This window comes from Larus michahellis, chromosome 8, assembly GCF_964199755.1.
Source record: "Larus michahellis chromosome 8, bLarMic1.1, whole genome shotgun sequence".
In the NCBI taxonomy this organism is placed as follows: Eukaryota; Metazoa; Chordata; class Aves; order Charadriiformes; family Laridae; genus Larus; species Larus michahellis.
The window spans coordinates 33,566,264-33,593,267 of NC_133903.1; the positions used below are offsets into that span (position 1 = coordinate 33,566,264).

The 27,004-nt window shown below is 35.8% G+C and overlaps 2 protein-coding genes across 5 annotated transcripts in view; one reads left to right on the plus strand and one right to left on the minus strand.

Moving 5' to 3' along the window:
* The first annotated feature begins 381 nt into the window (after positions 1–381).
* On the plus strand, positions 382–13,471 carry HENMT1 (HEN methyltransferase 1). 3 transcript variants are annotated; one of them, XR_012588902.1, is made up of 9 exons: positions 450–499; positions 1,689–1,940; positions 3,417–3,529; positions 4,613–4,747; positions 5,152–5,334; positions 6,989–7,166; positions 9,092–9,534; positions 11,915–11,966; positions 13,179–13,471. XR_012588902.1 is itself a non-coding variant. In XM_074599555.1 (7 exons), the coding sequence occupies exons 2-7, from the start codon at positions 1,824–1,826 to the stop codon at positions 9,500–9,502; spliced, it is 1,137 nt and encodes a 378-aa protein (XP_074455656.1). In that variant the 5' UTR covers positions 382–499; positions 1,689–1,823; the 3' UTR covers positions 9,503–11,256. The 3 variants fall into 3 exon arrangements, 2 of the variants coding, with proteins under 2 accessions (XP_074455656.1, XP_074455657.1); XM_074599555.1 differs by lacking the exons at positions 11,915–11,966; positions 13,179–13,471 and having other exon boundaries at positions 382–499; positions 9,092–11,256; XM_074599556.1 differs by lacking the exons at positions 450–499; positions 11,915–11,966; positions 13,179–13,471 and adding an exon at positions 765–776 and having other exon boundaries at positions 9,092–11,256.
* A 1,279-nt stretch (positions 13,472–14,750) lies between these two features.
* The window catches only part of EEIG2 (EEIG family member 2), a 28,148-nt gene continuing 15,894 nt past the window's right edge, over positions 14,751–27,004 (minus strand). Inside the window, exons 4-11 of one of the 2 annotated variants that reach the window (XM_074599554.1) lie at positions 26,747–26,863; positions 25,490–25,536; positions 21,363–21,469; positions 20,203–20,298; positions 19,450–19,636; positions 19,231–19,358; positions 18,763–18,829; positions 14,751–17,183 (exon numbers count right to left, since the gene is read on the minus strand). In XM_074599554.1, the coding sequence (XP_074455655.1) occupies positions 17,141–17,183; positions 18,763–18,829; positions 19,231–19,358; positions 19,450–19,636; positions 20,203–20,298; positions 21,363–21,469; positions 25,490–25,536; positions 26,747–26,863 (792 nt within the window). In that variant the 3' untranslated portion in view covers positions 14,751–17,140. Of the gene's footprint in view, positions 17,184–18,762; positions 18,833–19,230; positions 19,359–19,449; positions 19,637–20,202; positions 20,299–21,362; positions 21,470–25,489; positions 25,537–26,746; positions 26,864–27,004 lie in introns of both variants that reach the window. The other variant, XM_074599553.1, reaches the window with a different exon arrangement.

Genomic DNA, 27,004 nt, shown 5'->3' on the forward strand with positions numbered 1-27,004 from the left:
CCACCCTGTGATTAGCAAAATGCTTTACATACTCCTGAACCGAAAAAGTAACAAGAAATTTGGAGCCACGTTTTCTTTTTTACTTTCACAGTGCATCCACGCAGCTGCCTGCTATTTGAGAGACAAACCTTACCCCAATGTGGAAAATACTTCATGAAATCCTGCAAAAGATATTGATTTTATTTTTTGTAGTCTCCACCTCACTCCCCCTGGCAGAGCTCTTTCACTGCACGTCACCACCACTGCAGTAGCACCAGGAGCTGCACCGAGTCACGCAGGACCTAAAAGAAGTAGCACGCAGAGTAACAGAATTTTGCGGGTTTAGTGTAAAAATTAGGGACACTCCCCAATCACCTTTTAATTACCCAGAGGGAGGCTGCCACTGGCAGAGGACGGGGCATTCCGGGCCAGGCTGGGCCGCCCGCTCGAGTTCCCGCCTCCGGCGGCGCCGCGCGCCGTTCCCGCCTCCAGCAGCGGCGCTGCGGGGCCAAGGGAGGCGGTCGGTCGGCGTGAGGGAGAGAAGATGGAGGGGGGAGCCCGGGGGAAAGGGCAGGGGGATGGCTGGGGCAGGAGACCAGCGAGATGGCTGTCGAAATATGCCGTCGCTCCGCCATGCCCCTCGCGGGCCCGCGGAGAGGGAAGAGCAGCCACTGGGAGTGGGCCGGGATGGCGCTGCGGGGCTGAGGCGGCCCCGGCCGGGGAGGCGAGGGCTGAGGCGGCCGCGGGCTGGCTGGCGCGGAGCCTGGGGAGGGCCGAGAGTGTGTGGGGAGGTGAAGGTGGGTGCCTGGGGGCTGGCTTCTCTGCCGGTTCCTGGTGAGGGGATTCTAGCAGGTTGCCTTTGCTCCTGAGGATGCAAATAACTGGCCTGAACGCCGAGCCCATTTACTGGTTTTGTACATTATATATATTTAAAAACACGTGTTTATACTTATGTATAAAAGACCTTATGTGGGCGGTGAAGTTGCCAGCAGCTCAGCCCACGCCTGGTGCCCGTTAGACCTGCTCGTGAGCCCTGGGCTGTGGCTGCGGCCTGCGAGGATGGCTCCAGAAAACCTCCCTTCACTTACATGGCTCCCATGGAGTTCATCCATAATTCATTAGGGGCATATTTTTAGGTTTACTGAGGATATATCTTGTTAAATATGTATGTGTGCTAAAACGTAGCTTTTAATAAAAGGTGGGAGAGTTGGAAACGCAGTAACGGTCATGATTCTTATGCCATGTTGAATTATGTTGGATTGCTTATAAAATGCAGGCGCTAATAACAAGGTTTAGCTCATAGTAAATCTAAAGTTAAGGCCTAGCAGAACCACTCTTGCACAACAGAGTAATTATTAAGATATTTCCTGCTAGTTGTTACATTGTATTGAGCCATGCATATGCAAATACGAATCAGAATTGTAAGATAAAACAAATGATAGATGAAAGACAAGAAAGCAGGCACCTGAGTGAGAAGTTATTTATTTTTCCGCACTTGTAGAGAAGCTAAGGAACACTAAATATGTTGTATTTGTGTGAACACTGTGTAGGTGTGCTGGATGGAGAGTGACAAATTATGAAACTTGCTTTTTTATGTTTGTGTATGATTTATAATTGTTTATAAAAAGGCTATTTACATCAGTATGTGTGGAGGGAGCAGCTAGTGTCTAATTTTCCTAATTCCTGTTTTTTTATCATTCTCTGAATAGAACTGGGATCAAGTCTACCCCTGCTTAGTCGTGAATTGAACGCCACTGAAAACAGCAAACTGTGTAATTGGATGTATTACAAAGTACTTCAGAAAATAAGAGTTAACTTTTTTACTTTAGCATTAGCAAAATATTATGGATGAGAACTTTCAAGAAGAACGGTGTACAGGAATTATTAAATTTACACCTCCTTTATACAAACAACGCTACCAGTTCATTAAAGATTTAGTGGGGAAATACAAACCTAAGAAGGTTGGTATGTTTTGTCTTTTTACATTATAAATTTAAAAAAAATTAACATTAGGAATCTCAGGAAGACAGGAAATGCCTAGATAACCTGCTGACCTAATTACCAAACACCAGTAGTGGACGAGCTATTGTTAAAACTGAATTGCCTTAGCAGACAGTTGATGATCATGTTGTGTTTTTCTGGGGTGCATGTAATTAATTGATGTGAAGAGGGGAAAATCTAAACGAGAAAAATGCCGTAGCCTGTTTTAGAGAGTAGGTGGCATTCTGGTTTTAATTTAATGCTGAGGAATTTTGGTTCAAGCTGCTTTCATCATAGTTTGGTTTTGCTTTCTAGAACTGTTAGTTCCGTGTATGGCATCAGGTTTACCTCATCATTCATATGGATGTTCTCAGATGAGAAGTGACATTAAGAGTGTGGGAGTATGCGCAGCTAACTCCCCTCTTCTTTCCCAAGGTCTTCACCCCCTCCTGTTTCCTCCTCCCCCCTGACTCCCCCAATATACCAGGGTTCTTGTTTTGGTACTCATCTCGAAAAGTTAAATAATTTAAGTAATGTTTTATGGTGTTTGCTCTCTTCTGATATGTCCTTCCTCCCAGCACCTCCTTCCACAATGTAAAAAGTTGAGAAGTACGTCTGTCTTCAGTGTTTAACTCTGATGTTAATGTTTTAGGGACCATGCAAGAAATCAATGAGAAATGCACCTGCAGTGCACTCATATAATCATACTTCTGGTAGCTAATAAAAATCTAATCCATCTACGAGGTTATGGCACTATAATCTGCTTTTAAATAGAATATATTCCGGAGTATTGGCATCTGTATTTAAAGGTTTGAATTTTCTGATTTAGGATGTGAAATGGGAGTGGGTGGGTGTAAACTTTCTGTTTACTCACAGGGTGTAGGTAAGCTGAAGAGAAGCAATTCAGGATTTTCACACTGAGTACTGAGCAGCATGCTTCAGCCTTGGCTTAGCCTGAGAAAGAACAGCAGTTGTGTACTCAACTACCTTTCAAGCTTACAGGAAAGAATATCTATTATATATTTGACTTTGTGGTCTGAATATCCCCAGCCTTCCCCATGTAAACGTTAGACTGAGCCTGGAATTTGTTTTATGCAGATCCTTTCCTGCTAACCTCGCTGCTGGTGAGCCTATTATCGGTGTTTTGGATGGAGAGTAGGCCAGTGAAAAGCAGTGGTGAATGTGAAAATTGCTGCAGCTTTCATACTTAAAAATCATACCTTACAGGTTAATCCATTTAAAACATCTTGTAGGGTCTTGGTATTTATTTTTTAAAAGAATTTTCAAATCCGTGTCTACCTTGCTTGCAACTGTAAATTTTAGTTATGATTGTGAAATGCTTTATTTTATCATTAAAATGTTATTTTGACATAAACATGGAATTTTTATTTTATGAAAGTCTCTGAAATTACTTGGAAATATGCAACATTTACACATAGTTAATATCTAATTTACAGGTGGCAGATTTAGGTTGTGCTGACTGTACTCTTCTCTGGATGCTGAAGTTCTGCAGTTGCGTTGAAGTGTTAGCTGGGCTAGATATCTGTGCAAGTGTAATGAAAGAGAAAATGTAAGCTCTTGCGTTGTGTTAATTTAAGGTTTGTATTTGGCTTGACCTAGTGGCATGTTACGTCATTTCTTGTCAAGAATTTCAAAATGAAGGTAAATGCAGAAATACCAGCTAGGCAAATGAAGAGCTATCCATTGTTGTTATTTAGTTACGCTGCACCTGTGTCTGGGCATTACTGCACTGCAGATGCCCTTAACATCAGCTAATGTAGCAAAGGTCCAAGTCATGGAATGGCCCTGAAGGTGTGTACATCTGAGAAATATGCTGTTTGTAAAGGTATTAACACATTGTATTAGTAGTATCTGTTTATGCCATACATGACATTACTGTTGTATGCAAATCTGATCTTTTTGAAATGTGCATGTAACTCCCTTTTTATCACCGTGGTGGGGACTTTTTCTTGTTAATCTTTTTGAAATGGGAATGTTTTGTATCTGGCTTAGAAGGCTCTAAAATGTGAAGTTTATATGATCTTTGAAGCGTGGGTCAGTCTGCTGAGGAACACCAAAGTTTCTCTCTCGGAAGCTGATTAATATGGTTTCAATGAATATGTAGGATTTAGATGCTGACATTATCACTTCTTCTTTCTCAAGAAGTAGCCTGTTATTATATTTAATGTTTATTGTGTGTTTTGTCTGATGCAGTATTTCAGAATGAAATTTGCACATATATTTTAGTTCTCAGTCTATTTTATTTGAAAAAAAAGGTTAATATGCTTGCCAAATAACTTCCCCCAAAACTCTGTAAAGCGTGCCTAAGCCAGACTTACTGCATTTCTAGAGTTGAGCTACTATTAGAATTTACAAGTGGCTTTGCAAGTGGCTTGAGAGTATAGTGGAAATTTTTGTAAACATGAAGAACAACTGCTGGATTAGCTCCTCTGCTCTTCCTGTCCTATTGTTGATAGTCATAAAAAGTGTTTGTATTAGAATTCTTTAAATTTTTTTAAAATCCCTGTAAAATAGTTAACCTTTTTGAGATTTACAAGATATCTGTTTAGGGTGTTAGCTAGTTTAGTTACATGCACAATTTGTCTCGTCCTAAGTTCCTTTCTCTGACATCATGTTTTTAATGCTTTTGTAGGCATAGGTTGTCTCCTCTTCCTGGTGATTATTTGCAACCGGCTGAAAGGTCCCTAACTGTTACCTTGCATCATGGTTCAGTTGCCCATAAAGATCCTTGCATGCTTGGTTTTGACTTGGTAACATGTATTGAACTGTGAGTATTAGGCCAACATACTACATTTTTACAAGTTCATTAGGGTTCAGTTTGGAATCTTGTCCGTACTCTAAACAGACTCAAGCAAACCTTTCAAGTGGAAAAGTAGCAGAATGTGACATCTTCTAACTTGTGCTTAAATTAACCATACTAAGAAATTCAAGTGGTGCTAACTTATGGTGGAAAAAGGATATTGATGAAAAAGTACAAAATGCAAGAGGAAATGTTCTCAGACAAAAACCTCTAAGCTGCCACTCAGCCACAGTGCCAGTGCTAATATTGCAGAGCTAGGCTTAAAATTACAAGGTATAGATACGAGTTTGGGGTTTTTTTTTTTCACTTGTTAAGAAGATTAAAAACACCTTACTACATTTCAAAGACATACAAAAATTTATCCTTTACAGAATAGAGCATCTGGAACAATCAGAACTAAAGAAGTTTCCTGAAGTGGTGTTTGGTTTCATGTCTCCAAGTATAGTTGTGATCAGTACTCCAAATTCTGAATTTAACCCTTTGCTTCCAGGAGTGATGTTATTCAGGCATCCAGACCACAAATTTGAATGGAATAGAGCGCAATTTCAAAGCTGGTAAGTTTATTGAACATCGTATGCAAACAGCTTTGAGTGTTCAGTAGTGTGAGAAAGGAATAGCTGTACATTTTCAGAATGGTTTGTGTATGTGGTTTGGTGTCAGTGGAGTTTCGCACCTACTGATTTGCTAAAACATTTCTTTGCTGTTATAAATAGTTAAGCGTGCTCTGTGGGTTTTGCATTTTATGATGGTGGTTAAGTTGGCTTGGTTTTACTGTAACTGCTCTGCAAAAAATATTTAAAACTTTTACTTTCCTTTTTATATATCTTTATTACAATTAATGCCTTTGAAGTGTAATATTAATTAATTAACCTTTTAACATAATAATATCCTGCTGTAGAAATGCTACATAAGAACCTAAGAAATGTGCTCACTATATATGGTGTGTAATCAAAGCACTCAATTAGTCCAGACCTTTCTGTAAGAGTATGCAAGCAGACTTATCAAATAATCACAGCAGCAGAGCACGTTGAATAAAGTTAAGGATAGTTTAGTGAATCGTGGCACAATGAAAGATTTCATGCAAAACGTATGTACACAAGAGGGTTGCATGTGATGTATCTTACTCTAATATCAGTAGATATAATAAAAACAAAATAAAGAGTGAGTGGGGTTTATATCCTGTGGTAACATTCAATGGTTGGTCAGTTGTGGAAGAAAATACATGGTACAGTAAAGGATGCCATACCTCAATAGCCAGCTCTTGGTCAGAAATTGTATTGTGGAAAATTTGCGCCTTAAATTAGGTTGTTTTTGCCATAGACTTTAAAAGTATGCAGTATACAGTTTTGCAAAACTTGAAGCATATATTTTTCCCTAAATAATGATACTAAAACCTGTCTGCATTATTAGCTAAAGGATGAATACCTTAGAGACCATTTATATGCCTTAAAGTAAATGTGGATTCTACTTTTGGATATATGTGGATTAAAAATAGTGATATCGGTGAAGGAGTGGTATTTTTTCAGCTGCAAACATGAGAAAGTCTTTACGTTTGTGTTGTGAAGTGTAAGTATTGCAATATTCTCTAAAATACATGAGATATTAATTTACTACTTTTTCATGGAGAATGATGCAGGTAGGTAGTACCATTTTAGTTCCCTGCCCCATCACTTTTTTTACAATGGCTGATGTACAGTACTACAAGACTGGTTTTCATTTAGATGTCATGTACATTGTTGTAACCTTGATTAGGCAGACTCTACTCTTCCTAAATTTACAACGAATCTCACTTTTTTTTTTTTCTTTTAACTGGTCTCTTGCTTTTGGGGTGTGTACGTTTTTGGTTTTTTTTATGGGTTTTCAAATAATTTTGTTCTCTAAAATTGGTAGTTTTTATCTCACTTTCAATGTGTTTAAGGCAGTGAGTAAGCAACTGTGGACATGCATATTCTATGCAGATATTTTAGAATTAACAGTAATGTTTGGTTGCCTAAATTAGTGATACTAAATGATTTAGACTATGGTACGCATATGGTTACAGCTCTGATTCAGCAAGTTTTGATGGTGCTTATCTTCAGGCATGTGAGTATTAGAGAAATTATTCTCAAGCATTCACAGACTTAGGGTCTTGCTTCTGTTAGAGAATGTATCTTTATCACATTAAAAGACGAATATTTAGTATGATTTGGAATAATTTGTCTTTCTTAGGGCTCTAGAGACTGCTAGACACTATGATTATTCAGTGGAATTTACTGGTGTAGGACACCCACCAACAGGAATGGAGAATGTTGGGTTTTGTACCCAAATAGGCGTGTTTGTTAGAAAATATCCTCAAGCCAGTGAATCTGCTCAGTCTGAGAAACCCACTAAAGCAGCTTACAAAACAGTAAGTATTATTTTCTTCCTTTAGGAGAATGAAAAAAGAGTAATATTTTCGATGACCTGCCTATGAAGGTGTTCTTACTGTGGGTCTACTATTGCTATCCAGTCTTAGCTCCAATTAACACACATTATTAGGTCAAAAGAGTCGTAAGTCAGTGATTTGTGTTTCTAATTGTATAAAGGCCTTTAACTTTCAGGTTATTTGCTAAATAGCAGTCATTCTTATTTTAACATATTGTTACCCTCGGAATGAAGATTCTCCTTTCTGCCAGGTATACTGTGACATTATTTTTATAATTGTTCTTCTAATCATTCATTTTTTCATCATGTGGTTTTTGGCACAGACACAGATTCTTCGGATGCATAAAAAAGCATTTATAACAGTGTATGTTTTGAAGAACTGCATAGTCTTGTCAAATATATTATCAGAAGGAAGGCATTTCCCAGAAACTGGATTGACAGGACCTGTTCTGTGTGGTTTGCCTTACTCAGTAGCATTTGATGTTACACCCTAATCTTGGTGTTTTCAGGTAGCCAGTTCCGGTTTTTGCTGCAACATGGGACCTTGCCAAGTACCCTGTTCTCCGGTGGTGCACATCAAACATTTTTGGTTTTTATCACTAAATAGCTTTCACTTTAGATAACATCAGAAAATATTTTTGGAAAGTACTCTGCTGTGTGTTGCAGTGTGTCACACTGACAAAGCCTAAATGCATCTAAACGTGCCATGTGGTATAAATCAAAGGATGCTTTTTTCAGAGATAACATAAAGTAATAATGCAAAAAGAGAAATATATTGTTTTTTGGGTTTTTTCAATCTTATGAGGCCTTAAATTATTTGTTTCAGTGAACATATTCTAATATATCACTTTGTTTAAAGATATGTATGTATCTTCAATTGACTTTTGACCTGAAGTGAAATGTAAAGTGACGTTATGGCAGTGTCCTTTGTAGTTTCCAAGCTATAAGGATATCCTATACATTTGAAATTTCACCTGCCGTCTACCGCCCTTAATAGAATCATGAAGTTCTCTTTTATGTTCAACAAACTTAGAAATATGTATCGGTGACTGACAGGTACTAGATATTGCTTTTGTTATCTTCTGTTACAAGGTCATTATGGAGGGAGTTTTGACATCAGTATCTTTCAAGTTTAAACAAGAGTGTTATATCTCGTGTTTCTTATCAAACCTGGACTATCAAATTAATTTTTATTTTATTATGTAACTAATTTACAGGAATAAATCAACATTTCAAGATGTAACCAGAAAGTAAGAAGAAATAGTTATAGACAGTGGAACTTCATTGGTAGTATGTTGGTATAAAGCCCTCCCTAGTAAACTAGTGGGAATGAGATTGCCTGCCTAGTTGCATTAATTGCCCTGGCATATAACTCAGTGTAGAACACACTACAAGTTCACAGATTTTCATGTCACTATTTATTTTTTACTGTTCTGTGCATCTGTGAGAGTATAGTTAATGTTTTACTCTGGAAACAGTATAAAAGACATAGCTGCAGTCCTGGTTTACAGACGAGAGTTCAGAAGTAGTTTAGAATCTATGCAGCATTGGAACAGTCCCCAGAGCCTCATGATGAGTAATGTGGAAAGTGAGAGAATGATTAAAAAGTATTCAAGAATTGCGGGGCTTCTCCTTGCCTGATCTACGAGTATAGCTTGCGGATAAAAGCCTGATTTTTTTTTTTTTTTTTAAGTTCTGTTAACTTATCTGTTTGCCATTGTGGCTGTAGTACATAAAATCAAGTCATATTGTCTAGTTTTTCTGTTATTTGAAAACAGTTAAAGTAATAAGCAAAACAGGATTGAATCAATTATGTTCACATTTTAGAAGCTCTTTCTAACAAGCAAACGTTAAAATCTGAGCCTATGTTAATGATAAACATTTTGTGTGTTCTTGTATGTTCTAAAGGTCTTCAAAGCGGTGTATCCAAGTCTTAAAGACAAGAAGTACTTGCAGAATGCAGTAGTCAGTGAAGTTATTTTCACAGCACAAATCATTAAGCAAAGTCTGATGGACCGTTTAATGTCAGAACATGAAGAGTATAATGATGATCCTACTGAGAGGAAATCCAAATTCCAACCTTCGATGAACTGTTTTTCAGAAGATCTTGGAAAACTGGTCGTTGTAAAAAACATGGAACCATTTGTCAATGGAAATGTGATTTATATACCTCTTAAAACAATCTTTTCTTTTCCCAAAGTGAATCGACTTTGTGGTACCTTTGAGAAGTTAAGCGAGCTTATTGCTGGCAAGGTCACACTGAGCAGTGATGGTTCTGCTGTGATGTTCAACACTGAACATGAAAATGAAGAGAATTAGATCACAGATTCCTCATACAAAGTTCAGTTAAAGTAATTGAGGTATTTTTTAGAGGCTGTCAAATGGAGTATTCTGTATGTTAGCTAGAACCACAAAATCTTTTCTAAACCTTCCAGCATTTGTCCATCAGCACCTCTCTCGTTTAGTGGACATGAATGCTTCTGACAAAGGTCGCAGTAACTCGTAGAGTATCAGGGGCTAAAAGGAAAGAATTAATTCCTGTGAAGAAAAAATTTAAGTATTTCTGTTTGTTTTCTATTACCATATTGTAGCTATCATGACTAGATTCTTTTTGGTAATCTTTTGTTAGCTCTAAGGATAGTAGACGGTAACACAGAACTATGGCGTTGTGCTGAGTAATATGAGGCAGATGTAGGTTTAGGGCAAGTTTTTTCTTAAGGGAATAAAATTTATGATGCCTTTTTCAAGATGAGCACAAACTCAGCTTTTGTGAAAACTAAATACTGTTCCAGATAAATTGAAATATGCCACAGACACTTATGGGTCAGTAAATTCAACGCTGGGGAAGAATGCTATGATGTTGAGTGTAAAGGTCAGGGGGCGGCGGTGGGGGAGATCTAGCCCTATTGTTTTATCTGGTTTCTTGATGACTGCTACTTGGGAAACAACTTGCATACCAGAAGCTGAATTTAATTAATTTGAAACTGGTATCTTTGACTATTCTGTTTTTGAAAAAAATAATTAAAAAATTTGTCATTGTGAATGTTAAACTGGTCTCAGTATATCCGCAAAAAATCTTTGTTTTTTTTCACATGCAGCTGTTGTCCAAAAAGTCTTCATGACACATTCAGCAAAAATGAAAAGCAGAGGTGTTATAGACAATAGAGCTTATTGGCTTGGGCAGGATGACTTTTTCTGAAGTAGAGATGAATTGTATGTATAAACGCACAGTAAGCAAATATTAGTTGATGGACTTATGAAGACAGGAATTTTGAAGGACGTACAGTATTGGCTTGTTCTTACAGGATTATTGAAGCAACACTGCAGTTCTCTTCAAGTTTCTTTGTGTACACAAATTTTTTTTGAGTATTTCTTCTAAGTAAAGAGATGGTTAAAAAGTGTCATTGTGTGTGCATTTCACAATGTTGTTGGCAGCTTTAAATGAGCTTGTATTATCAGAACTGAATTCATGTTTGTGAAATGTGCAAGTTTCACAACTTTCTGAAAACCAAAAATTCTGTGTAAGGGCTGACTTTCTTAAAAAGGTTTTACTGTCATTACTGCATTTTACTGTCTAAATTTTTGTAATTCACTTGAAATTACTAAGGTAAAAGATCAGACACAAAGAGAAAAGGCAGCTGTAATTCTCTGAATTCAGAAATGGTACAGAATCTATAACAGGTTGAGTTTCAGGAAAAAAAGAATGATCTGCATTGCTCTGTCACACTGAATGATTAAAAAATGCTTCTGTAATAAGCTTTGTCTTTTGTGGGAGATTTTTTTTCTCCTACAACAAATAGATATGGATTATTAATAATTTATCACAATATTTATAATTTAAGAATTAAAATTCATCTTAATATTATATTTAAATGCTTTTACTGTTTTTGACATTGTGATATGACCTTGCCATAGTTGGTATGTAAAAATTAATGTAAAATTCAAAATTGGTGGATTTTCTTTGGACACTAATAAGCATAGCTGTTTGAGAATCACGTTGTTTTGTTATTAGAAAATATCTCTGCAGTTCACTATATTGTTTACTATAGTTATAAGATTTTTGGACCACAGAACTTCTTTCTGTATCATTTCTTTTTGAAACATTATATCATTAATGTACTTTATAGCATGATCACTTTAAAATCAGGAAGAGTGAAGAGAAGGAGGACCTGTCAGATCTGGAATATTTGCCTTGAATTTTGTATTGGGTGACACCTATGTATGGGACTGTCTTGTGAATAGACAAGACTGTATATGAATACTCCTCAAAATATTATACCCTTAAGGCTTTGGAGTTATATTTGGAAAATGGTTAACGTAAATACTTGGTGGACTGATGTGAAGGGGTCTAAACTGTCATCCAGCTTTTAAGGGGTTCATGGATCCTCTCCCTCTTCTTCGTAATGGGGTTTAGTTTTTAATGATAGCTAGGGCAAATATTAATTCTTACGTACTTGCTCTTGCCTTTCTTGGGGAAAATCTGAAGTCAAACTACAGATGTTTGGCCCTGTCTGTTCACAGTGTTCCTTAGTATATGTGCACTGAAACTGAAGGTGCTATTATATATCATATACTGAAGTGCTATTTGAAATATATACATTTTAATTGAGACTGCTAGCTTTTACTAGAACAAGATACACTATTTTGTGTGCCAGCTGTCCAGGTTTCCACTGGCTTAAATAAATTTTAATCAAAGTTTTCTTTAAATTACTGAATGAACTGTCTTTTCAGGAGCAGTTAAACCGTCTCACAGGATTCACCGTGCACAGCTCTTCAGTATCAGGTTGGTCTTTTGAGTAAATAGTGAATAAACAGAGTATTTATTGTGTCCCATTTAAACTTGCAGTTTGGCAAAGGTCAATTCCAATGTCTCAAATCAGGATGCTGAAAGGAAGTTTATGATGATGAAATGTTTTAGACTTGTGGTAATATCACTGACCAGGAGATGGCACACATATCAAAACAGATCAGCCTTAGGTTGTTCAAAACTGTAAAATCCAAATAAAGTAGATTAAAAAAACCCCACCACAAAACAAAAAAAAAAACCAGTGCAGTATCCTGAATAAAAGGGAAATAATTTGATAGCTATTGAGCAAGTTAGTAGGGATTGATTATGGTCAGAATAGCTGAACAGAATGTTTTCTGATCCATGTTTTAAATGAATAATAAAGTGAGGAAGTGGTATAAATAAATTCTAAAACTATCCCCTCACTTATTAAAATAAATAAAAAACAATTGCCTAATTGTGAGAGCCATAGGAGTTAATTGTCTGTCTCCACAGAGATTTCTCAAACAAATAGATCTCTCAGCTAATAAACTTCTGATGTGTTTCAGTCCTGTCTTACATGGGTTTCCATGGTATTAGGCTTTATTCCATACTTGTTATCATTACATTGATAAATGATATTTAGACCATTCAGTTACAGCTGGGTTATGTGTAACTTGTAATGGTTAGTTGGTGGGACTTTTTTTGTTTTTCTATGTAAATGGAGTAGAAGAAACATAGGAAGGGGCTTCTGAAATGACAGAAAAATTGTTATACAAAAGTTCTTTGCACTTTCTTCCTCATTCACAAAACAAAACACGTTTTAATGCAGGCTTGTATGCAAGCAGTTCACTGGGACCATCCCCAAAATAAAATGCACTGACACTAGCATATACTCAGATGAGGATACTGGGGAAACATCAGTAGATAGAAGACAATTAAAAAAAAAATACCCCACAGCTAGTGCCTTCTTTACAAGGCACTTGTACAATCTGTACAAGAGTACTTGTACTCTTACAATCAGTTTTGTGATTGGAAAGGTAGTGCATCCAGCTCTGAACCTAGGCAAAGCTTTGCTAGCATGTGCTTAGAGATTTTCCTTCACATAAACAAAAAAATGTTACTAGTTTTTAGTTTTTCTAGTTTTTAACAAGGAAGAAACAAAATGAAAATAACCTGTCCTACAGAAATGTTAACAAATTTTTTTGCCTTTCACCTTCTTATTGGTAGATCCTGCTGAGAGTCCATACAGGGAATTCAATCAACTTACCTGTCACAGAAACTTGTAGTGGTGCCACAGGTGGGAAGAGGAGAGCAGGCAAGAACAGGCAGAAGGCAGAACTACTTGTTTTGCCTCAAGAATTACAGAAAGTCATTTTTTACCATTCTAATCTTTGTCTCTATTGTGTTGTCTTCCCATGTCAGAAGGTCCACAAAATGCACTTAAGTGTTCAATGACAGCACTTAAAGTTCTGGTACTTCATATCTCTGCTTTTTTTTTTTCTTCTTTTTTTCTGTAGTAGTAAAGGAAAAATCTTTTCCCATACCACAATAATGGTTTTGCCTTGGTGTATTACATATGTATGTGCAACAGTGGTGCATACCTTATTGTCATTCATGATATGTTTTGCTTCCAGATTAAAAAAGAACTATGTCTCAATTATATGTTTTGCTTACAGCACATATGTCACTAAAACAGTGTGAAAACACAGAATTAGAAAAAACAAAGCATTTAAAAAACATCCCCTATTTATATATACTTGCAGTTGCTGGTATTCAGTGAGGTGACTACCATCTATGACTGTTTTTATGTATATACATGTATACTTCATACTTCTGAGAGAGCTCCGTGAGGTCCTTAACTGGAGGATGTGTTTGCTGATGAGATTTGACTTATTTTATAAGGAAACTGTTGATTCATAAAGCTGGAAGAGAGGCAACAACCCACAAAAGGAATTCCAGGGTATTCTGCTGAATTTTTGGAAAAAATGTCTTCCTTTTTGAATGGAAAGACAGCTGAGACTGCCATTGGTTATACACGGTACAGTTACTTCTCTTAATCCTTACTATACAACTAATTGATTACTGAACTGATCTGAGTGCCAAATAGCTTGTACTATAATTAGCTGCAATTTTCACCAATCTTTTTGTGGTGTTTTTTTTTTTAATAATGTAAGTACAGACGCTTACTGCAGTACCAAAAAGCTTGGTTATTTTGAGTGCATAGATGAGAATAGAAATACATACCACAAGTAGTTTGTTAGAAAAATAAGAAGGTAATTCACAAAGTTATATAAATTGTATGAAAAGTTTTAGTAGTAGTAGTAAGTCTTTACACTCAACTGAGGAGGATTAATTGTCATTTGCAAGGTGAGGAGGGAATATACACAGTACCCTCACTTTCCCCAAGTACTGCTAAATTGTGGAGTCTGCCGATAATTAACCTACCAATATGCCTCACACTTTAAAATTGATTCTTCATTTGTGTAAGACTGACATATTTTACCTCTCCAGGAGACAGATAAATAACTATGTACTAATAACAGTGGACTATAAATAACTATGTACTAATAACTTTGTGGACTGGAGATGAAGTTTAATAAGCTGCAGAGGTGAAGTTTGAAAAGCAGTAGAGAAACTGAAATGGACACAAACTTACAGTTAATTTTGTCATTTTTGCAAAAAAAAAAAGTTGCAATTGTTTAGAAACAGATTCCAAGCTGAAGACAAGAGTTTATTTTGAGTGGCTGAGAGATTTGCTTTACTGCAAATATAGTAAAAAAACCAAAAACCACTAACACATCCTGAATAGTTTTTACTGTAGGAGTCTCCAGTATTCTTACAACACAGTTTACAAAAAAGAAAATACTACCTCTAAATATGAAGGTTATGTTCCACTTAAAAAATATGCACAATTGGAGAATCATCTCATAAAGAGTTGTAACTCAAAGTCAGAACAATAAATTACTAGGATACACTTTTATTAAAAGCTTGATTTCCCTCCTATTTAAAAGATCTGCTCAAGCAAGAAAATAATTGGTTTCTATCTAGTAAACAAAATATCTAATCTACATCAGTTAGCTGTGCCTTTTAATGTAGAATACAAATCTGGGATATGGAAATTCCCTTAAGAATTACATAAGTAGCTGTACAATGTTTTTTAGAAGCCTGTTTTCCTTAAACTATGCCTGTTTTTCCTAGCAAACTTAAGTAAGATATCATCTAACTACTACTGGTTTTAATAGATTTGTCAGCAAGTGTAGCAGTGCTAAAGAGTACTGAAAGCAACTAAATTATACAAATTTCATGCATCTTCTGGCTTGCGGTAGGATTTTTTGGTACAAATTAATTATATAACAGGAAAGGAAACTATAATGTTCTAAGAGTGAGTTTTATACTAGCAGTTACGTAGTTTCTGTTTAAAATGGATAATACCACACTTCTATTAACAGCAGCTAAAATATAATCTTTGTATTAATTATTTTATCCATTAAAGCTTTAAAGAGATTACAATTAACAGTAGAAAATAAAAGTATTTAGGTACCATAACTGAGAAATAGCTCATATTAATCATATTCAATAACAGTACTTAAGCTTTAAAATCTGAAACTTGCTTAAACACATAAAAATGAGTTTAATAATTCTACTATGGATTTATGGAAAACAAAGCCTGCTTTTCCTAATTTAACCTATTAAATATAGCCTACCTATACATCAATAAAAGGGTGTCAAACATCACTTAAAGTAGAATTTGAAGCATTCGGAGCTTTCAAAAATGGCCACACTATTGGTATTTTTATTCAGTCCAAGCCTTACTGATAAACAATACAACTAATCATAACAAGGTAATTTGCAGTTTACAATTAAATACAGCAGAGCCAAGCCTGAATTAGAACTGTGTCACCTAACAGATCCCTTTAAAAATTGATTCTTTCATAATTCTCAATGAAAATTTTAAGAGACCTTTCATCTTTCTTGCCTGTCAGGCAAAGCACTTTTTGTGCAAATTTAAATACAGTACATTGACCTTAATGTAATAGTGGACAGATAGTGAAGGAAGAAGTGTTCAACAAATCTGTTGCACAGTAAGATGTTTTCAGGGTGCAGAGTACATCTACAATAAAGTGCTTCTTTTAATAAGTTATATTGATAATAGTATAGATGTTTACCTAGTTTTAAAGCTTAAATTGCTTAGTAAATAGTTTAATCTCCCTTTATCTCCCTTTACCTCCCCAATCCCGCAAGGCACATTCAGAACACAAGCAAAGCACTGACTAACTGTGAAGGACTAACCTACAATAAAAAATTCTAAGTGGTAGTAAACTACTGACTAGGTTTGTAAACAATACCATCCCATTGAATCTCAAGGTTCATGCATTACTGAAGTGAGTTTCTATGGAAACAGCTTTTGAACTCCAGATTTAACAATCGAACTAGCTTTCTTGATAATACACTACCATGCCTTAGTATTTTGATGTGGAATCACACTTCTTTTGTCACTTGCATGGAAACAGATGTCACATTTGATGCATTTAAGCCTCTAGATTTCATTTACAGTTAATCCAACCGATCAGTGGCTGGTTTAGATCTATTTAGTTGGGTTTTTTTTCAAATGGATGTGAAGTTCACCTCTCCTGTTCACCCTTACAATGATGTTATGCTCAGTACTCTTAAGAAAAGGTTTTAGTTATGTTAAAACATAGTTGGGTTGTTTTGTGGAGGCCTTAATTTTAGGTTGCTAATAATTTTGACTTGATAAAAGTAATTAGCTTCTGTAAGACAAAAATGGCAGATAGGATCAAACTGAGTAATTAATTTCTTCAGGTTCATTTAAGGCTGACTTTCAGAAGCTTCTTTAGAAAAGAAGTTACAAAGTACATCACCACAAGTAATGTCCTATATACAGTACTGAAATGAGACTCATTTCATCACCCTTCCAAAAATGTTTCACACAACTTAAATAGCAAGTAGTTCCACTAACATCAGGTAGAGCTTACGAAAGGTATACATAGCTAAACATTGCCTTCATACCACAGAAGATGAAGCTCTATGAGCAAGAGGCATTCCATTACTTTTCAACACAAAGATCACATTGAGTTCATTTTGGCTTTCACAACTCTTGCAACAGAGCAAACAAAACCAGAAGTATCAATGCCAGAGCTCCAAGTTTTCCTCTTGTTTGTTGTTCTAGTCTAGCGTTTTATCACCACCTGCTCATATGCTCCAGATCCCGCTCTGAAAGAATGTTTGAAAGAAGTCAGTTCAATTCCAATTTAAAAGGAAGCTAAACAGCAAGTATCACAGATCAGCAAGTTTACTGTTTTAAAGAAACCCAACCAATCAACCTCCCCCCCGGCCCCCCGCAAAAAAAAACAACAAAAAAGCCCCAACCAAACACCTAACACCAGAACAGCTAAATGTGAAATGTAGAAAACATGCGTAATTACCATACCACCAAGTAACCTACAGTTTAATGCATTGAAGCGTTTTCTGTTATACTACAGTCAAAATGAAGAATGATAAATAATGTTACTGAAAAAGAAGTTACTGTTGGACTTCTCTATAGTTCCTTAAACATTATCTTTTGGGTACCCCTCCCACCCCAGCTTTATCATATGCAGCTAATAGTTTTTATGTACATTTGTACATAACTAGATAAACGTCTCTGAAAAAACAGTAATGACAGTTGTCTTATGTTAAGATACAAGAAAAACGTCTTCCAGTCTTTTGTTCACAATGAATTGCAAATGCAGTTACAAAACTGTCTCACCCCCACATGACAGAGCACAGTGGGTTGTTTTACATGGGAAATTGCAGTACTGTGTCAAAAATTAATAGGGCAAAGCTCTGCCTTAATATAATATTCTGCCTGGACTCTTCTGGCAACTGAATTAGGACAGATCTCTATATACTACTGTAGTGTACTCTGTAACCGTACACATTATTCTAGATAGAAATTAGTGTGCCAAATTTACAAATAAGACAATTAATTATTTTTTAACCATCAGTATTGCTTGCTTGTGTAAAATCTATTTGTTTTATAACTTTCAGCACATTATCAGCTGCCTTTATACCTAATTCCAGAAGTACTTGCTGAAATACTAATACTAACGCTAATTTTTTGAGATAAAGAAAAATCTTAAGAGTTACCCTGGATTGCAGAACCATGGTATTAGAGCATGTTCTTACTTGGTTTTGATTTTATTTACTGTAATACATTCAGATCAAGTCATATATCAGAGTATTTGAAGAGGGTTTAGAGAAGAAAATATCTTCCTGATTCTAAAACAACTACAAGAAGATAATCCGAAACAGATTATCAAAGTAGAGAGTTTAGCGCTACAAATAGTTGAAAGATTAAAAGCCATTGAAACAGGAATAGTGTGAATAGTGTAGCGTATGGAAACAGAAGGAGTTGTGAGCAAAACTGATGTGGAGAAAATTAGGCGTGTTAGCAGGTGGATGTGTAAAACAAGACTTTCTTCCAGCTCCGGGGAATAATATAGTAAGTCTGTAGAGCTAAAATTTCAGACTGGTGCCTGTTTCCTGTGTCCATACTGAAACATTGCTCACATCTGAAAACTTTGTAACTGAGACTCTTCAGAAGCTCTGAAAGTTATCATTCTTATGGCTGACACATCAGTTTTATTTTGGAACTGTGTGCTTTGTTTTAAAACCTGACAATCGAGTTCTTTTGTTGCCTTTAAATGATACAGAATAGAAAGATGCAAAGATCAAGAATGTTCATACAGAATAACTGCTGTATAAGATGCAATTTAGTATTGCCTATGGATTAGTTGTTTAGGCTACATACCTGTTTGGTAAATGATGGCTTCCAAAAGAAGTGCTTCCACCAGGGCCCACAAATAATCTTAAACCTTCTTCTAAAAAGCAAGGGAAATAACACGTTAGCTTCCTTTAATGTTGCCCTATCTAAAATGAAGACATTTTAAATCTACCAGTTTTGTAACTGATACTTTCAGATGCAAATGTTTTAAGTAATGAAGAACCAAACTTCACATGGTATAGGTTGGAAAAACTACCTTCCTCATAGATTTGCCCCTGCTCTTTTCTTTTCAGGCTTAAAGTAATTCTCTGGGAAAGTTACCAAGTCTTGCAAAGGTCTTTTCAACTTCTGGGAGACAGGATGAAGCAGAAAACATAGTGATACATATGCACAGTCCTTACAATTACAAGCAACGGGGACTGTGAAGAGAGTGGATTTTCCTAAGGCCTGTCACGTACATCAATTTTCCCTAAGCTCCCTTATTTATCTCCATACCTTCTGCACTTGAGTCTAAACTGAAGTCTTGACTCTGGAGTATTTTTTCAACTATATCATCAGCATCAACCCTGGTAGCATCAACCCTCTTCAGCTGTGACTCCACAGAGTCTTGCTTTACAGGATGTCTGCAAAAATAAGTGTATTTAGAGCTCTTAGAAGTGATGGAGTAAATTAGGTTTTACTTCTGCTAGATAAGTCTTTCAAAGTTAAGCGTACCTGCAGAGTTTTTCTGATGATGCATCTTTAAGAGATGCATCAATATTAGCTTCAGTTACTTTTGGCTCAGTCTCTTCACATGGCTCTAGAATACTTCCAATTCCTGTGGAGGTGCTACCCACTGAGGTGTTTCTCCTGTGGCAGAGTTCAGACAGACTGGATGATCTAGAGTGACATGTGCTATATCCTATTGGGAAAGTGCAGGAGAGCTAGGTTAGGTATGTTGTTGACAGCCAAGGTTACTTGTATTTTTACCATCCTGAAAGCAGAATTTGTGTTTTGTCTTCTTACAAAGAGACTTCAAAAGCCTTATGAGTATATGTCCATACACCAACTAGGCAATTTATTTCAGGTTTTGTATTGTACCACATCTTTTTGTTCTAAATAACTCTTGCTTCCTAGCACATATAATGACTTGGTGTCATTACTTTTAAGCTTTTTAGAACTAAGGCTCCATCTGTAAGTTATTTGTTTTTACACATGGAAGAGGTAAAAATCTCATTCAGATATGTTAATTGGAGGGAGCTAAGGAAAAAGCTGTCTCACATCTGAACAGATAATTCATTGTGCTTTTAAGATGGAAAAAATGTTTCCCTCCCCACACCTGAAACTCCTAGGAAAAAGCTTTCAACTTCAGACCATTGTGTTGTTTGGGGTTTTTTTTAAACATATAAAATACACTTGTTCTCTATAGTCTAAAACTGTGAAAGTAAATAAACCCCAACAATTCATAACAAAATTGTTAACAGGTACCTGACAGTTTTGACTGCTGACTTGCATAGCTTGATGTTCTGGAATGTCCACATGCACCAAGTTCATCTGGGACTGAGGCACTCTTTGATGAGACATCTGCAACATGTGCAAGTCAGATACTGTTGCTAAAGCCAGCTTTGTTATTACTTTGCCTGTAATCTTGATTAGACTCAAGTGTCAGATTTCCCAGAGGGATTAGGGGCTTGACACTGGCTTTCTACAAACCTTTTGAAGATTCAAGTGCTGCAAAAATACCATGTATGTTAACAAATATGCATTCCTGACAAAAAAAACAAAAAACAAAAAAAAACCCAAAACAATAAAAAAAAACACCACAAAAAACCAACCCTCCCCCTCCCCCCAAAAAAACCAAAACATAATCCGTTTCTGTCTGAGTAAAACAAAATCAGAGAATACCACTGGGTTAGAAAGATTTGTACGAAATGTAGTTTTATATTTGTCTACAGTGTAGACATCAAAGACATCGCCATGCTTTCCAGAATACCATAGTGGAATAGTGCGCTAGATGTTTTCTGGATGAAAAAGTAACTGTGGTTAAGACAACTTAAGCTGTGTTTAGGGTGGAAACTAATAAACTGTGTAAGAGCCTGAAGCTTGTTAAAAAAACCCAAAAACCAACACACCACACACACACAAAAAACCCCAAACGGCCAAATTTCATCCTATAATAAAGTACTTTAATAGTATTTTTTTCTAATAGTCTATATTTCAGAGTAAGTATTTTAATTTTAAACAATACTTAGAACTTTTACCAGTCAAAATGTACTTAGAGTTATGCATATCCCCGTGATTCATAAGTTGAAAATCAAGGGACAAATTAAATGCTCAGTCAAAGTACAAACCAAAGTAAATCAAGAAATGTGCCACACAGAAAATAAAAGGTTTAAAATGTTAAAAAGAAAGCAGGCTATCAATCCGATTTCTGTTCTTTCTTGCAATTAAATAAACTGTTACAAAAGTAAAAAAGAGAGATCCCACTGATGCTATCTAGAAGAGTTTGTCTCAACTAATAACCAAAGAAGGTCCCTTTGTGGGCCAACTGTCAGCATCCCTTTAAGATTTGAAGTATTTCATACATCTCCTTGAAGCTATGAAGCCAGTTATAAAAGAATTGAGAAATTAAGAGCATTATTTTATACCTGCTATGCCCAGATGCACAACTTTTAAGTTTTCTCCACCTTTCCTGTCTTCATGCAAAGATTCTGATTCTCCAGCAATTGCTATAGACATCGCTGTGGAAGGAGGCCTGTAAGAAAAAGGTGGTTAAGATTTGCTGAACTTTTGCTGTAATCACTCCAAATTGATCAGCACAGATTTTTCTTTTTAGGTAAATTGGCATAATTCATACTGTGCTTCAAGTCAATAAGCTTCTAACTTTTTTTCTGAAAACATGCCGCCTGTTAAAAGGGGGCAACCAAAATAAAACCCAAAAGCTTTTGCTATTGAATTTAAGGACATTTTACAGAATCCATCTGCTCAGCCCTTAGAGTCCTCCAGGCTTCTGGAGATCCTTGGAAAGGCTTTTCCTTTTTTAATCACTGATAGAGTGATACGTGCTTATTTTGAAGTTCTTAATTATTATTTTTTTAAGTGTATTAATCACAGGATAATTTACATGCTAAGACTCTATATAATTCTGTACTTCATGGAATACATGACAAGATGGTAAATTAAAAAAAAAAAACAAAACAACCCGTACAACAACAGTCGGCCAACTCAACTTGTGCACTGTGATGTGTTCCTGGCTTTGTTTCGTCTCTGTTACAGTACATGAGGAGATTCTGGGCTGATAACCCTCCCACTCCTAACAAAGGGGTCTATGTTACCATCTCCATGTATTCCCCTCTAAATTCTACCTTCCGTAAGATAAAAAAAAGCATCATGTATGACATAACTTAAATTTGGTTCAAATTTAAAAAAGCTTTTAATAAAGTTTAAATGCTTATTTGAGATTATACCAAGACCCAAAGGGATATTTTATTAAAATGAATAAACCTCTAAATTTGTGTTTCGCTAGTGCAAAGGGAACTAATTAGAAAGTGACAACACGAAAGTAATCTTCTCTTGCAAGCAAATACAACTAGATATTATGTACAGGTTTTTTAATGCTTTCTAATTTTTGACTTTGGGAACAGACTGTTGGTCTGCATATGAATGGATATTTGTTGACATTTTTAGATTTGATATATTCAGTAGTCACTGTCCTTATGCATACCAACATTTCCCCTCTTACGTTTGAAAGTAAAGAAGGAAAGAGAAAGAGAAAAAGCACTTCTAGAAATACAATACTTGTGGGACTTAACTGCCTAACATACTTTTGAAAGCAAGACCTGAATGCTTTCAGGCATGTCACCCCAGATCAAACATCAAGCCTTCTAAGCTTCTTCATAAAATACGTAGCTGATTCCAGATTGTGAAATTGTTTTAGGGTTTATTTTTCCTTCTACCAAGGACATCTGGATTAGATAAATTTTTTGTTCTGTTTGTGTTGAAAGTTTACGTTCCAGGAAATGATTATATCATCAGTTTGGAAGAAAATGCCAAGTCTGAATAATTTCAGTTACAGATTTTTTCCGAGGGAGCCAGAAAACAATTTAGGTACTAATTTCAACTACCACCCAGCAAAGAGCAGAAACACATTGTTTTATTAGTATACAAGACTAATGATTAGTTAATTGCCTTTGAGAAATTGTTTATCAATAGCAGTGATGTATTTGCTAAGAGTTCTGACTCAAAAGTAAATCAAGAAGTGCTAAATAACTAGAGACATAGAAAAGCTTAGCCTAATCAAACAAATTCAGACAGTACCCTCTTACTATTTGTTCAGTAAGAACACTGTAAAATCTCATCTTGTGTTGTTCTTATTGAAGGTTAGAAGAAGAGAGGAGAAAGGGCCTTTAGTGGTTTGAGGGGACACTGAAGAATGTGGTGAATCATCTGAGCTAGACTTGTGCAGGCAACATTCTTCAGAGACAACGGTAAGGATACAGCCACAACAGTAATGCACAAAGTCTCTAGGCTGCTACAGAAAACAGTTCTCAATTATCCTAATTACACCAGAACCTATCTCAAAACAGCTAAAACCTCCAAATCATGGGTTACTTCATACTTGTACCTCAGACTGAGTTAGGAGATCAGTGCTGCTTTTCTTGGAGCTGCAGCCTCATTTCACTTTGAACACAATCTTTTTTACTTAAGGAAGATTCAGTATATGTTTACTGCTACAGATTAAGCCTGTACGAGATTATTATCTTTCTTCAGTGGATTATTCAGAGGTACATCGATTGCCTATGTTAATCTGATAAAAGATGAGGTTAAATTCAGTTTGTGAAATTATTTTGAATAAAAAACCTAATCCATGCTTGAAGTCAAAGTGTTTCAGTGTAGCAGTTAGTAAGTAAGCACTATGTCTTTACAATGGAAGATACCTTTGATCCAACATAAGGTCCGAAAGTATAAAAGAAAGTCGAGAACCTACACAAAAAGTTGAGATTGACATAACAAGGGTGAAGCTAGCGATTTTTCCCAGATTGTTTTCCTTAAGATCAATTTTTGTTTTCAAGTTATATGTAATACTTGGAACTCTGCCTTAGATTGTGTTTGAAAGGGCTAACGTAAGAACAAGCATGTTGTCTCAGACCAAAGGTCTGTGTAGCCTTGCATCCTGTTTCTGTCGGCAGTAAACAACAGATGCTGAGAGAACATGGCACACATCTCCTGATGTATCTCCTGAATATTCTTCCAGTACCACCTCATCTGTAAGTTCGGTTTTATACTTAATATATAGTTATTTCTATATGAAATTTTATACTTAATAGCCCTCAATAATTTTTTTATTCAGGAATTTGTCTTAATTCTTTCTTGAGCTTTTAGCATTCGCAACGTGTAGCTGTGAACAAGGATGGAACAAGGAGTTCCATAATTTAATCACATGTTGTGGGAAGAAAATACATCCTCTCATTTTGTTTCCATCTCCTACTAGTTTCAGTATAACAACGTGGTCAATAAAGTGAACTGAAGAAAAAACTGAGTTAAACTAGAATTTAAGGGATGAAATTCATTTTGAAGGAATTATTTCATTAAGCCCTCCCTCCCCCATATATCTTGTGAGAAGTAAAATACAACTAAGTTGGTTTAAACCTGATCTAGACAAAATTGCCATCTGCTGTCAGGTAGAATTAGAAAAGATTGACATTAAACTGAAAAGCATATATACTTTGACCAACCCACTCTACCAACATTCTAAATTACAGAAAAGCAGCAGCATTAAGAATCTTGGTAAGTATTGAGGAATTTTCCCCACTGCATTCATGGAAGGAGATTCTATATGTGTCTCTCAGCCTATCCTTAAAATGAATGGCTTTCAGGTTGTTGTAAAATATCTCTTATAATACAAATGACATGTGAGAGTTCTTCACTTCCCACTGATCAGGATAATTAAGTTATGGTTAGCAAGATAGTGGTGTTCTCTGGAAATAGGAAGCTTGCCAATCGCACTGTTTCACGTTAGTTATCCACTAAGCTTGGGTGCCTCATAAAAAAATGGCTTATTAGTCTAGAAAGAAGGCAACAATTTCATCTTACTCGTGACTAGGTTTTTCCCTAGCATGCGTCATTTTTCTGTTCTCTGCTTAGTTATGGATGTTAATGTGCTCTAGCAAAACATTTCCTTAACTACAGATTAAGGACAATGAGGCCAAAGGATCCTGAATATACAGCCGTGTATTTTCATAAGCTGCTTCCCCTCTCAGATGTTACCTCTTGCATCTTTTACTAAGTTGCATAATGTCTTTGCTAACTAAATATCTGTAAGTGCTTTCTCTTGTACTAAGTCATATCACACTTCTGTTTTTAAAAAAAAAAAATTTTTAAAATCATCTGAGACTTGTGAATAAAAGGTGTAGCAGTACATATTCCAAACACAAGCATTAGTCAGATCACCCCATACCAAGTATATTTATTGCATAAATATACTTGCTGCAGGAACAGTTTCCCCATATGATTTTTTTTTTTTAATTACAGATGTGCAGGCTAGTGGCTTGAAAATATACTAAGTATTTAATAGCAAGGACAACTATGATACTTCTAATGGTATTTTTACCATGTGAGCCATTATTCAGCAACCATCCCATTTGTTTGTGCCCCTTTTTTTTTTTTTAATATTGTTCCCAGATAGGAAAGATTTAGAAATGCAAATTAGAAGTGTAATTCTGAGCATGGAATGCAGAATCAAAACTGTCCCACACAGATTTTTTTATAAACTTACGTTTTAAAGCATGGGTCTCCAGACATTAGCTGCATGTTGATCAAAACCTACACATGAAGAAAACAAAACCCACTGTAAGGAAAAAAAATTGAATTGGTCTGTGATATATGGTCATGTCACTGTTATACTTACTAAAAATCTTACATTTAAGTAAAATAAAATGGCATCAACACATACGCAAATAAACCCACTTATGCAAAAAACTACATCTTTTTTCTTAGTACACATGCAAACAACAAAATAGCATTTCAAGTAACATAGTTGCACATACAAGATTTTGCAAAAGATACATAGATCAAGAAGAATCTTAGAATCGTTAATAGTTAAGATGGCTTCAAGGGAAAAAATAGAGAGACAGGAAATCTTAATGAGCAAACAATATTGTTTAAAACAGTGAGTGCTGAAGTATGTTCTTTGCTGAGACTATTTAGCAAAGTGCAAAGAACTGATTGTGCTAACATCAGAGATAAAGTAAAACCACAAAATGTAAATAATGCTATAGGACAACAATGCATTGAGAAAGCTTGTTAGCTGGGTCAAAGCCATCAGTTAAAAGTTTTCTGGACAAAGTCTATGACCATCTTAAAGAAATGAGAAAGTGCATGCTTAAACAGTATACTCAATAGCGTGAGAAATGAATCTTAGTGTCTTGGTAGGAAAAGAAATCTTAAAACAATTTACTTGTAACATTCTGTATGTAATTATTTTCAGGTTTATGCAGCTTATTCATTTTTTTAAACTCCCTGGACTGGAGAGAATGGCAGAGTGAGTTTCTTGCAAGAGCACTCACCAATTGTTGCATCCATTGCTACCAAATAGCAGAGGGAAAGTTGCAGGAGTCATGAAGGTGTTGAAGCTGGCTTATACATACGTAAACCAATTAAGAGATTCAGTCTTAGAAAAGCTGCACAGGGAGTTGCCCATTCTTAAAGATATAATCGCTACATTTACATGAATGTATTAATTTTTTCATCATGCTTCACTATTCCATTTTTCAATTCCTATTAGAATATGAATACCTTTTGAAAGCTTTTCTTTTACAGCTATCCAGCTGCATTTCAAAGAGTAGGAGAAATATTTTTGACTGCATGGATTTTAATGATTCTCTCTAAACAATGCTGATGTTTTTACTCTTACTTCAAATAGTTTTCATTCTAGAAAGGGTTCAGCAAATATGTTTAAAATGTCATTAAGTGCTTAATAATACCCCTTGTTCTCTGCTTTATTAGTTTAAGTATGATAAAGGAAAAAAATTACTTTGAGAATGGAGTTGTCCTGTCTTGTATTTTTGGTATCATAACCTTCCAGTAAACAGCGACGAGTGGTATTTCCCGATCCAGCAAATTCTGCTAGATTTAGATCTGCAAATCCCAGCTGTTAAGAGAAAATAACAAAGTTAGTAGCCAGCATATTACTAAATGAAAGTACTTGCTACATGCACGGTATTGAGGGCCACTCAACAGCAGTTTCTCTCAAATATGAATAAGAGGATGCCCATTAAAGGGAGCGGCCCAA